This window comes from Atta colombica, unplaced genomic scaffold (genome assembly GCF_001594045.1).
Source record: "Atta colombica isolate Treedump-2 unplaced genomic scaffold, Acol1.0 scaffold85, whole genome shotgun sequence".
In the NCBI taxonomy this organism is placed as follows: domain Eukaryota; kingdom Metazoa; phylum Arthropoda; class Insecta; order Hymenoptera; family Formicidae; genus Atta; species Atta colombica.
Genome location: NW_017259578.1, coordinates 478,026 through 490,859, shown reverse-complemented (window position 1 = coordinate 490,859; position 12,834 = coordinate 478,026). Strand labels below are relative to the sequence as shown.

The window sequence follows — 12,834 nt, the reverse complement described above, 5'->3', positions numbered from 1 at the left end:
AACATTGAAATCACCACTTTTTGAATCATCTGAACCAATATTCACATGTTAACTGATGGAACAATGTTACCATAAGTTTCTATCAAAATATTATGATCTTCAATCGCTATTTCCTTCTGAATAAAAAAATGAAAGCAACGCATGTCGAAAATGCTCTTTAAGAAGCTCCATTTTTTTTAAATGATATAAAAACATTGTTTATTGCACGATGTTACTAATTATTGTTAATAAATGACTAAATATCATGGAATAATTGTAAAGCATTAAGAAACAATAGCTGGAATGGAAATTTTCGACACTGATATTAGTGCCTCTCTTCCAAAACTCAAATTAAATAACTCCTAGTAATTAACCTGTAAAGTCTAATGCATGTCAATAAATTGACATCGACATAAAAAATATTGTATTGAAATATATCATCTTATAAGAGATTTAAATACATATTTTAGAATATCATTCTGATATAGAATATCATTTACAAAGTTTAATGATAAGTGCCATAGTACTTGGAACTCGAGCTATTAAATGATAGAACAATGAAAGTCGCTGATGTAAAAGATTCAGAGATTTTACTGAACATCAATATTAATAAAGGTACTTTTCAGACTTAATATTGTAAATAAAGTAGCGCTGTTAAATCGCGTATATCCGTTATTTTATGATAGCATTCAGTACAACTTCTGAATCATGTATGCAGGTGTCCCAAATAATCGCCAAATATTTTATGGGCAGGTAGAGCGGACTAAACTGAGTCGAAAAGTCCTGTACTATTTTACAAGTTTCCCAATAATTAACGAGATATTAATCCTTAAAGAGCCAAATACACGTCCCGGCCTATTACTGTAAAGTGTGTACGCCTATCGATCGCTTGGCACGCGGGCCGTAAGGAGAGGGAACTGCCTGGCAAGAATCTCGCGCATACTATCGCGAACCACTATAGCTCGGACGGCGCGTTTGCCAGGCTATCCCCGCTCCTCACGGTCCGTGCGCCAAGCGATTGGTAGACGAATATACTTTGCAGTAGTAGGCCGGACACTGTATTCTGCTATCTTTCCGGATTAATATCTCGTTAACTATTATGGAAACTAATAAAATGATACAGAACTTTTCGAATCAGTTTAGTCCGCTCTATCTGCCCATAAAATATTTGGCGATTATTTTGAGACACCCTGTATATGGTAGGCAACTTTATTCTTTCACTTGTTAGAGCACAAAATTGCTCATGTATTGTACAATGGTTTTAATATAAAATATAATGTGGCTATAAAAAAAATGCAACCTTTCTCAATTCATATTTAAACAAATTATTTAAACTTACCTGTTATAAATTATTGATGAAATATACTGAGAACGGCAAATTGCATTGATAACAATGGAAGATTAATTGACACATAACCAGCGGAACTACCTGTAATTAAATTAAAATTTTTAATAGTATAATTTAATAGTTTAATTTATAGTATAATAGTTTCATTTAATTTTATGCAACGGATGTTTGTGTGTTAGAAGATTGGATATAATTGAATATCTCAAAAGAATTATATTTCAAAAAAATATTTCAGATAAGTTGTAGAGTTTAGGGGGATGCTGGAGTGACGCAGAACTTAATTAAAGTCGATATTATAGGTTTTTTTCATTTCCAATGTATAAGATGCTTATGTCTTTTAATAATGTTAATACGATCATGCAGAAAATTCGATTGATTAATTATCGATATTTTTTTTTCGATTATTTTCCATTTCCTACATAACCATCTGCTCAGGGATCAAAACGTTAGGCTCAAACCCACAAATGTAAAATTTATTTTATTTTGGAAAATTTTTCAAAAAAAATTTTTCTTAGAATTGAGGAAAAAATAAACCGAGGGATTGAAGTTAATCTTATATTTGTGGAATTGGAAATAGAGTTAGAAATAGAGTTGTATTATGTATACATGCAAGGCCGCGTTCATATATTCAATATATATCATCAGTATTAAATATTTGTAATATACATAAAGTACAGATTTTTAATAGTTATATCAATACGAAGCCGTAATAACACTTTTTTCTTACGTCCAATGCCATTTTAGATTAATATATTATCAATGAATATGACATTGCACATACATGATGTAACTCTCTTTGCTCTGTCTAATAAAGAGATAGATATTTATAGTACATACATTATTAACATGTCGATTTATATATTTAATATAGAAAATTGTATGTATATTATACTACACTGTGAACACACACACACACACACACACACACACACACGCGCGCGCGCGCGCGCGTACGCATTATATTAAATAGATAAAAGTTACTCATGTTAAGATAATCATGCAGATATTATCTATTTATACGCAATATTAGAATTTTATGTACATACATTTATAATGTATATGTATTCACATCGCACAAACATAATATTTATAATTCTAACATTGCTGTAACATATAAAAAAACATTATTAGTGAATACAAATTATAATTATATTTTATATGTATTATAATGTACATATACACAATAATGTACCCAAAATATAATTTTAATATTGTATATATCATTAATTCACTAATATGTCTATATGCAATAATAGAATAATATTTTGTGTCATTGTGTGTGTACACATACATTATAATACACACAAAATGTAATTGTAATTTCTATTCATGTCTTTTTATGTATACAACGTTAGAATTAAATTTTATATATCATTATATACATTATACATTATAATATAAAATTCTAATATTGCATAAAAATGGACATAGAGAATATTTGCATGAATATTCCAACATGAATAATTTTTAATAATGTGTGTTTACATATTATAATACACGTATTATAATACAATTTACATATTATACGTATAAATATACTATGATATTGGGCTTGTCTTAGCGCCAAGACATTATCGTGTCTTCAGATCAGTATATTATCTCTATATTTGAGCATAGATAACTTCTATCTCTCTTTTTGATAGACACAGCAAAAAATTGCTATATACATTATATGTGTAATATATCTATGCATTATTAGTACGTCCTGACTTAAAATGACATTGTACGAAAGGAAAAATGATATGTTGACTTATTAAAATGATATGTTGACTTACGAGGATATAAGTTCGAAAAGTTCTCGATCTAATACAGAAATGATTCCACAAATATTAAACTACTATAATTTTAGAAAAGTTTGTTGTTACAAAAGTTGAAATTCCTTCTCAGAATTACTGTTAAAATTTCAGACAAATGTGTTCATTAGTTGTTTTGTTTCGATCGTTTCAAGTCATCAATTTTTGATTCTAACATGACAATGCATCTATTCACATTTCTTCAATTGCAGACGCAAAATTCTACAAATTGGTTCCGCAATCGTATTTCATCAGATTTGATAATCGAAACGCCTCTGGCAATAAATTAAAAATAGTCAGCCCACGATGAACGCCTCTGACATTGAATCATAATTAGGCAAAGCACAATTTATTGTTATAACATTTAATCATATCATTTGTATAATAAATAAAAGTGTATTTTCACGAATGACATAAAGATATTAACCTATTCCATTCTGGCTATAGAGTACTTTCCAACAAGAAAATATACGATAGTAACTTTTTAACCAATTTTGGCTTTATAGGATGTCTTCTACAAGAGACACAATGTGACATGGTATGACACAATCATCATTATAGTCTTGTTGTTTGCCAATATACAAGACCACTATGTTGTACTCGCCTTTTAGAAGGCACCTATAACTTTCTCTTATCAAAGGCAGACAATTTTCTGTTACTATATTTTTTCCATTTTGTGATACAAAACACTATAAAAATATAAACACACACACACACACACACACACACACACACACACACATATATATGGGTGTGTGGAATACTACTACACTACATTGAATTGACAATAATAATACTGTTGCGCGGCAATGATACTGTGAACGCGGGTCATATCGGTTACAGCTAATTGACTCCTATAACGCCGTTGTTTTCTACGAATACAGCGTCACGCAAAATAATATACGTATGTGATATACATATACATACAAAAAATTTTCACTTTTTACGTTTTCATCCTAAGAAAAAAGATATATAATCGATATCATGGTCACGTTATCTTCTTCTTAGCGATTAATTAAGAAAAGGCGTTCACCGTATCTAAATCCATTTATTGCAAAAACTCTATTATCTTTGAAGTTCTATTGATGCATCATTTAAGTGCATTCTCCAGGTTTAAACTAAAAAAAATACAAACAGATATATGACGCGGTAAAGTAAAATTCTATATTATATTCTGAGGTACAAAAGCATGATCAGTAGCTCTTTAAAAGAAATCGAATATATCATAAAAATAATAAAGTAATATTTTAAAAGCACATTACATTCAGTAAAATTGCATTTATTTATTAATATGATGTATTAATATGATGTACTTATTAATATATGTTATTAATATATGTTCAATCACCACATTATTAAGAAAATAACAATTATGTAGAAAAGAGAATATTTTTATGATAATTTGCTGGAAGATATGGTCGCAACATGTTATTCTGCGACGCTCTTGAGATGCCCGCGTGTGATCCAGTGGTCGTTGAGCGGTTGTGAAGGAAAAGAAGGCAACACTTCAGAAAGGGCACGGCCCGAAATGCGCAACTAATTCCGAACACACTGAAGTGCACATATAATTTCTATAATTTTATAAAAAGTTTATTTGGAGTAATAATATTTATTAATAAACGTTATTAAAAAAAAAAATTACAAAAAAAAGAAAAAAGCAAAAGAATTGACAACATTCTGATCTCGCACCTAACGCTTTAGATCACGCTGAGTTCTTGCGGATCACCTCTACGAAAACATATAATTTTTATTGAATTATATTAATCCTTTGCCCTACGATTTAAGTTCCGATAGCGCGTGTTATAATCAACAACTTGAAATGTGTTGTTCCTACGCTCGATCCTGCTTTCTTTTTTTCATAATTTTTTTTTTTTTTAATAAATAACGTTATTAATAAACATATTATTACAAATATATTTTTATAAAGTTATAGAAATTATATGTGTACTTCAGTTCTGTGTTCGGAATTAGTTGCACATTTCGGGCCAATTTCTGAAATGCTGCCTATTTTTCTCTCACAACTGCTCGACGGCCGAACCGCTGGATCGCGCGCGGATCTCAGGACATGCATCTCAGGAGCGTCAGAGTATAAGAAACATGTTACGACCATACTTTCCAGCAAATTATCATGAAAATATTTTCCTACATAAATGTTATTTTTCTAATAATGGTGATTGAACATCATATTAATAAATAAATATATTTTACTGAATGTAATGTACTTTTAAAATATTACTTTATTATTTTTATAATATATTCGGTTTTCTTTCAAAGAGCTACTGACTGCTTATGTGCCACAGAATGTAATATCTTTTACAATAATATAATAATAACAATACTAATTTAAGGCTAATAAGAGTCGATACAGACTGAAGTACGTAATTTTAATGTGAAATGATGATTTAACTTTAATAACTGTGATGTCTTCTTTATTCAAAATGCCTTCTTTATTCACATGTTCGGATGATAATTATAAAAGAAACATTTAACAGAAATTACTAACTGACACCAAACGTAACATTATTACCAAAACATGATTTCTCTTCGGATTTTTTCTAAAAGTAAACAGAATTTATTTACGTATAAAAATATTGGTTTTCTATTTATTCAACTCATACTACGTTGAATTATTTTTGCTACAATTGTCGGTTTAATACTTTTAGAAATACACACATAATTTCAATAATTAAATAAAAATATATTTGGCCTGTAACATGTATTTATTAACAATGTTACTTATTTAAAAAAAAATTATGATAAAAGAAAAAAAGAATCGATCAATGATGAGATCTCTAACATTTTGATCTCGCACGCTATGCGCGCGAAGTTTTGCAAACCACTTCTATGAATATGGTATATAACGCTCATGGAAAATCATGGAAATGCTAATATCTCGTAAATTATCGTGTTTTGAAATTATTTTTGCTATTATACATAATAATTCGGAGGATATACGATTAATATAATTTATTAAAATTTATATGTTATCTATACGAGGGCAAGTTAATAAGTAAAACACATTTTTTTTGATCGATTCATTTTTATTTCTCAACATAATCTCCTTTCAGTTCGATACATTTGATCCTCCAATGATTCTCCAACTTTTTCAAACCGTCCGAATAATATGATATTTGTCCAATCCTTCAAAATAAGTTTCGGCGATGAGCTGCTCTCTGGTGAATCTCTTTCCTCCGAATCATTTCTTCAGATTTGGAAACAGGAAATAGTCGCAGGGGATTAAATCTGACGAATATGCTGGATGGGGAAGCAATTCGTAGCGGAATTCGTTGAATTTGTATCGGTACTGGGCACATGTGAATCTGTGCATTGTCTTAATAGAAGAATTTTTCTGCGCCAAATGGAGATGTTTTTCTTTAAAATGTTGTTGAAACGATCTAATAAGGCTGCATACTAATCGCCATTAATCGTTTGCTTCGAAAGATAATCGATATGAATTATATCGTGTGCATTCCAAAAAACAGTGGCCATCATTTTTCCGGCCGATTTTACAGTCTTCGCCTTCTTTGGAGCTGGTTCACCCGGTGAAAATTGTTTTGACTATTCCTTCGTCTCGGGTGTGAAGTAATGTTCACAGTAATGAATCGACGCAGAAATTCATCTGAATTACATTGAAACATCTCCAAACATTGTTTTGAAATCACACGGTCGTGCTTATGGTCCACAGTGAGCAAATGCGGTACCCATCTTGCCGATTTTTCATACCCAATTGTTCGTGCAAAATTGAAATTACTGTGCCATGTGATATGCCTGTGACTTCAACAAGCTCGCGCATTTTCACTCGTCGATCAATCAAAACAATCGTGGACTTTATCGATTTCTGGCGTAGCAGCCTCAATTGGACATCCCGAACGAGGTGCATCACATGTGGATGTACGACCCTGTTTAAATTCACCCAATTGTATACAATCGCAAACGCTGGTGCAGATGTGCTATGTGAACATTATTCCAACTCGGCTTTGATTTCTTTCGGTGTTAAACCTTTATAGATGTCTGATCACTACACGAAATTCGTTTTTTTCGTTTCATTTTGCAAAAAAATACAAAGGTTGTTCACTTTAACAATCTTACAAAGGTTGTTCGTCTACAGAAATTAAATCACGAAGCACGAAAATGAATTCCGCTCATTTGACAGTAATCAGCTGAGAGATGCTACTTGTTAAAAAGTAATGTGACATGACACTACGAGTGCAGATTTTCTAAGAGTTTATTGACTTGCCCTCGTAATGTCTCTTCTCTTATTTTATATACATTGAACGGCCGAAATTGCTGAGAAAGCATTTTCGGTTAGAAACAAGCGATCACACAGAGAGAGTGAGAGAGAGAGAGAGAGAGAGAGAGAGAGACAGATTCTGAAGGATAGACTCGCTATTTCGTTCGACGAGGCGTGCGGAGCCTCACCGATTACAATCGGAGCTTCTATCCTTTTTTGTTTTTTCTATCTCACTCTGTTATACTTCTGTTTCGAATCATTGTGCAATTCAAGAATGTGTTCTATCAGTTCCAGTTTATCATCATCGCCGATGCAGCAAGGATGCGCGGCTCCTTTCTAAGCAACGATTCTATTTTAATATATATTATTTTATATTGTATAGAAAAATATGTTATTATGGCGTTTTTGATAATATATTGCTGGTTTACGTAATGATTCAATTTCTATATTTGCGCGCGGGCGATGAAAGAAATGACGCTTCCTAGTAAGTGCCGTTGACACTTTGACATCCGAGCTAAGTAAAAAATATGCTGCATATAATAATTTCAGACTTTGAAATAAGTAGCTGGCATCCTACAGAAAACTCAAAGAACAATATGCTTGTAGAAATGAACTAATGACTTTAGTATAAGAGAACGATACGAAAACTTCATTTGTATGCTACGAGTGAAATTGTTGCTCAACGCTTCGGTATTCGAAAATCAACTGAAAATAATATAATATAGTATATTTTATTTTATAGTATATTGAATAATATTGTATATTTCTTGTTTATAAAGACATTATTTATAAATAAAGATTGAAGTAACTAATACGAATATCATATTTGTTTTATTATTATTTTTCCTCTCAAGAGAAAAAATTTTGATCAGGGTATGTAAGAAGCTTATTACAGGCCTGAGTAAGTCAATAATTCTAATCATTTCTGCTGATCCAGCGAGGCACACTTGATGACAGCACTGCTGTCGCAATTTCGAGGAACTAAAATGTGCTCGGTGTCATGGCGTCAATTCTATTCGTAGCATACGAACGAAATTTTTGGCGATTTTGTTCTCTTATACTCTAAAGCTCTTAGCTCATTTCTATAGGCATAATATTGTTTTTCGAAGTTTTCTGTAGGCTGATAACTACTTATTTTAAACAGGTAAAATCTGAAACTCTTATATGCAACACATATTGCGATGAGTCAACTGCAGAAGCCAATGACTACAAAACTAATAATTTTTAAATACATTTTCTTTAAATACGAAGCGCCATTACGGTCTGAATGTTGAATTTATATATTAATTTCAGAAATGTGTGCCAATATAGTAGTTGGACTTTCAACGCAATCAATCTGAAATATTAATAATCCCTCAAATTTTCTAAATTAATTTTAAAAAACTGTAATAAACTAAAATTGCGAAAAATATTCGGCTAGGAGTTGAACGTTTAGGATTAATTTGGGAAATTTGGAGGAATTATTAGTATTTCAGATTGATTGCGTTGAAAGTCCGACAACCATACACAATTATCATTTCTGAAATTAATTCATTTATATGAATATATATAATAGTTCAACATCTTAACATTCAGACTGTAGTGGAGTTTCGTATTTAAAGTAATATATTTAATATAAACTGTCTTGTTTCCAATCTTATTGTATATACAATTTTTAATTTTCTTTCGTTTTTCTTTCGTAAATTGTGCTGGCAGCTAATGTTATTATCGATATTTTAATTGTAGAAAAGGACTTTTCAATCCGTAAGTTCAATTAAGATAACCGAGCCGAGGAAAATTAATTACACTTCGTTCGTAGTAAAACAGGACAGCATCTCCTTAAGGAGTGTTGGAATGACTGCCGGACTTGATCGAGATCGATATTACAGATTTTAATAGAGTATATAGGCGAGTTGTAGATCATTCTGTTAGTATGTATACGTATATGCCGTATGTGTATGCTTTCGTGCGCGCACATCAACCAACCATTTTCGTTTTTCACGTCCTTTAATGTAAATGAGAGCATTATCTTTTGCATCAATTACAGCATCTTCCATAAGACAATTATTGTCGGTGCGCGCTCGTATCAAAATCAATTCGTGACAAGCGTTGATTACCATGTATATATAATCCTTGCAAAAATCCAACAACATGAGCGGCATGCAAAAATTGAAATATCCATCGTCTGAAATTCTAATTATCGTGATATCATTAGTTAGGAAGAATCCAGCATTCTTTATACGATTTGCGATTTCTTTATACGAATCATGTGAATACGATGCATACTTTTTTATAGTACTGATCATTCCAACGTTTCTATTACAATCAATCTTTGCATCATTGAGTTCATATTGAATTTCGTCAAACACGAATGCCAATTATTTTTAAGTGGCTCTTCCTTTATCACCTTTAAAACCTTTTTTCGACATAAAGAATAACTTTCACATGGTAACGTGTACGAATCCTGCTGATGTCTGGGTCCTTATCTCATCGCTATATCCAAACATCGTATTGACATACGGATTGTACGTGTGAAATCTGAACTTCACGATGCGATCGCCAAAGATCAGCTCACTTCCGATATCCTGGATATCAGTCATGTTAGATATTTCCTATAACAAAATCCAATGATTCTAAAAATTTAATGTTCAACGAGTAAGTTTCTTTCTATTGGATAATCGAATGTTTTTTGCCGACATACCTCTGACACAAATTATTTCTCTTGTCTGTTTCGCTCGCTCCTTCAAAATAAGCATCTCTCGTTGCTATATCACTTCATTTCTATCGAGTAGGATATAAGTGTCGATTCTAACCCATACAGCAACCAGCAGATGGCTCTAGTGTCGCGCGGATGATGAAGTTACAGATGCTAGGTTGAAGGAGAGGGAAGCGCGTTATCGGGATCCGTGTTAGAGGAAAGAGGAATTTGTTTCTTCTCTCTTTCACTCATTGCGTTTTCTAAACTATTGTCCTCTTTCTCTACTATGTTGTACATTGTAGGATGCAGTTCTCTCTCTTCTATCCGTTCCTATACTTATTATTTGCGCTCTCTTCCTCCCGTTGCGCTCTCTTTTCTTTTCTTCTTTTGCGACGACACGATTTTATTAAATAGATATGGTATTTACGATTTTTTAATATGACTTGGCAATAATTTTAATTTAACAACTGATAATATGTTTATAAATAAGTAATATAAATGGCCAAGCGTCCCTAATTATCGAATCATTATTAATTCTGTTATTGAGTAACTATCAAACTACTTATTAAACTACCAGTGTATAAGTATGAAGTATGAAGTAAGTGTATAAGTATGAAATGACGATTTTTTTCCCAAAAAAAACACGTTAAATTCAGAAGAATGATAAAAAGAGATTTATTCAAAGTATGCTCCATTGTTAGTTACATATTTTTCCCATCTTTCGGGCAATTTGTGGATACCACGCCAGTAAAAATTTTCCCCTTTTGCCACGAACCATTCATCGAACCATTTTTTCACATCTTCATACGAACCAAAGTGCTGCTCAGCAAGTGCGTGACCCATCGATGCAAACAAGTGGTAATCGGAAGGAGCCAAGTCTGGTGAGTAAGCCACATGGGGTACAACTTCCCAGCTGAGTGCGTGTCCCAAATTAGTTTTGCCGTATGTGATGGAGCATTGTCATGGAGAAAAATGACCTTGTGTTGTCTCTTTTAGTATTCTGGTCGTTTTTTAAGTAGCGAACAGTTCAAATTGATCAATTGTTGTTGATAGCGTTTGGTATTAACCATTTCGTCAGGCTTCAATAGCTCACACCTTTCTGGTCCCATCAAACACAGAGCATCTTCTTGCCAAAGCGATTCGGTCTTGCGGTCGATGTATGCGCCTGGATCTATCCATGATTTTTTGCGCTTGGGATTCTCAAAAAAAATCCACTTTTCATCCCCAGTAACGATGCAAGAATGACTTTCTTCTGTATCGTTCGAGCAAAATTTCACATATGTTTTTGCGCCTCTCTATCTGTCTCTCGTTCAATTCATATGGCACCCATCTGCTTTCTGAATCTTTCCCATCTCTCGTAGGCGATTGGAAACAGCTTGTTGACAATTGCTCTGCGAGTTGTTTTTGTGTTTGTGAATCATCTTCCAGCAATGCTTGCAATTCCACGTCTTCGTACTTTTTGGGCAGTTTTCCGTGTTCCTTGTTTGCAACATCGAAATCTCCAATTTTGAAACGCTGAAACCATCATTCACACGTTTTTTGCGATGGAGCATATTTACCATGCTTCTCCAAGTAATCGGTATGATTCCGCAGCAGTTTTCTTTAAATGAAAACAAAAAATTAATGCTGTCCGCGAATGCTCCTTATTTGGTACAAATTTCGTCATATTAAACACAGCAACACAATACTATGCAAACACTTTTCAATCAAATCATTTTGCGCGTTTGACACTTGTTGATGGTACAAAATACAATACATATGTTAAATCTTTGTACTTCACACTGCATTGGTGCGCCATCTGTTTCTCAATTCGTCATTTCATACACCTCGTACATACTACTGAACAACTATCATTATTGATAGATTTTTAATTGTAGGGATAGGAGAAAGAAAAAAAATGCATTTAAAAAAATCACATACTTTATTTTTTAAACTTGATATATTTTTTTCTCCATTATGACCCCTCCCCCCCCATCAAGTGTATATTTTAAATATACACTTTTAAATATACACACTAAATATATTTCTGTAACGCATAATTCTTAACTGTTTTTCACATCGTATATATTAGTAACATCTAGATTATGTAAAAAATCTATATCTTCGTAATCAGCATCGAGAGTCTCGATTGTCGAGTCATAGCTATCGTATATCAACCAGGCATTCATGTTTTTCACATCCTTTAACATATTATAATACATAAGAGCCTTATTGTCGTCATTCTTCCACATTAATTACAGCCATTGTAATCAAGCGTTTCGCCATGCTGTACGGGATCATCCCGTTTTCTTATTGTAATCCATGATAATAAGTACTCAGCCAGGAAGCGCAATACTTTTCTGACTTTGTCAAGAAGTTCCATGGCATGGGACACGTAAAAATATAATGAGAGAGAATAGCTCTTTTTCTTAACACCGCTACTTCCTTCACGACAAATTTCTTTCCAACGATAAATCTTTGCAGATTAACAGACGTTGGTATCATGATGGACGACTTTTTGAGGCTGTGCTTGATCACAATCTTGGATCTTGAATTTTATCTCATATATTAAAAAAAAAGGGGGAGGATATTTTTTTGATGATGATAATTTACGTAATCTTGCGTACTACATCGTATATAATAAGGCAATAGGCGGTTGTATTCGTGGATATATTCTCATTGAACTCAAATTCTAATCGTACATCCACGATGCTATTCTTGACGGATTCGTTTTGTCGCGAGTGGTTATTAGAGTATAATCTTTCAAAAAGGAGTGTAATTGGAATGATAGTTTATTTCTTTCACGAGAGATTTGATAGTAAGACAT

General features: G+C 32.4%; 1 protein-coding gene across 1 annotated transcript in view; it reads right to left on the bottom strand.

The window, feature by feature from the left end:
* Window positions 1–1,328: 1,328 nt before the first annotated feature.
* The window catches only part of LOC108693036, a gene marked incomplete at its 5' end in the record, with an annotated part of 57,921 nt that continues 46,415 nt past the window's right edge, over window positions 1,329–12,834 (bottom strand). Inside the window, one exon of the mRNA XM_018201677.1 lies at window positions 1,329–1,408. Within this exon, the coding sequence (XP_018057166.1) occupies window positions 1,329–1,408 (80 nt within the window). The remainder of the gene's footprint in view (window positions 1,409–12,834) is intronic.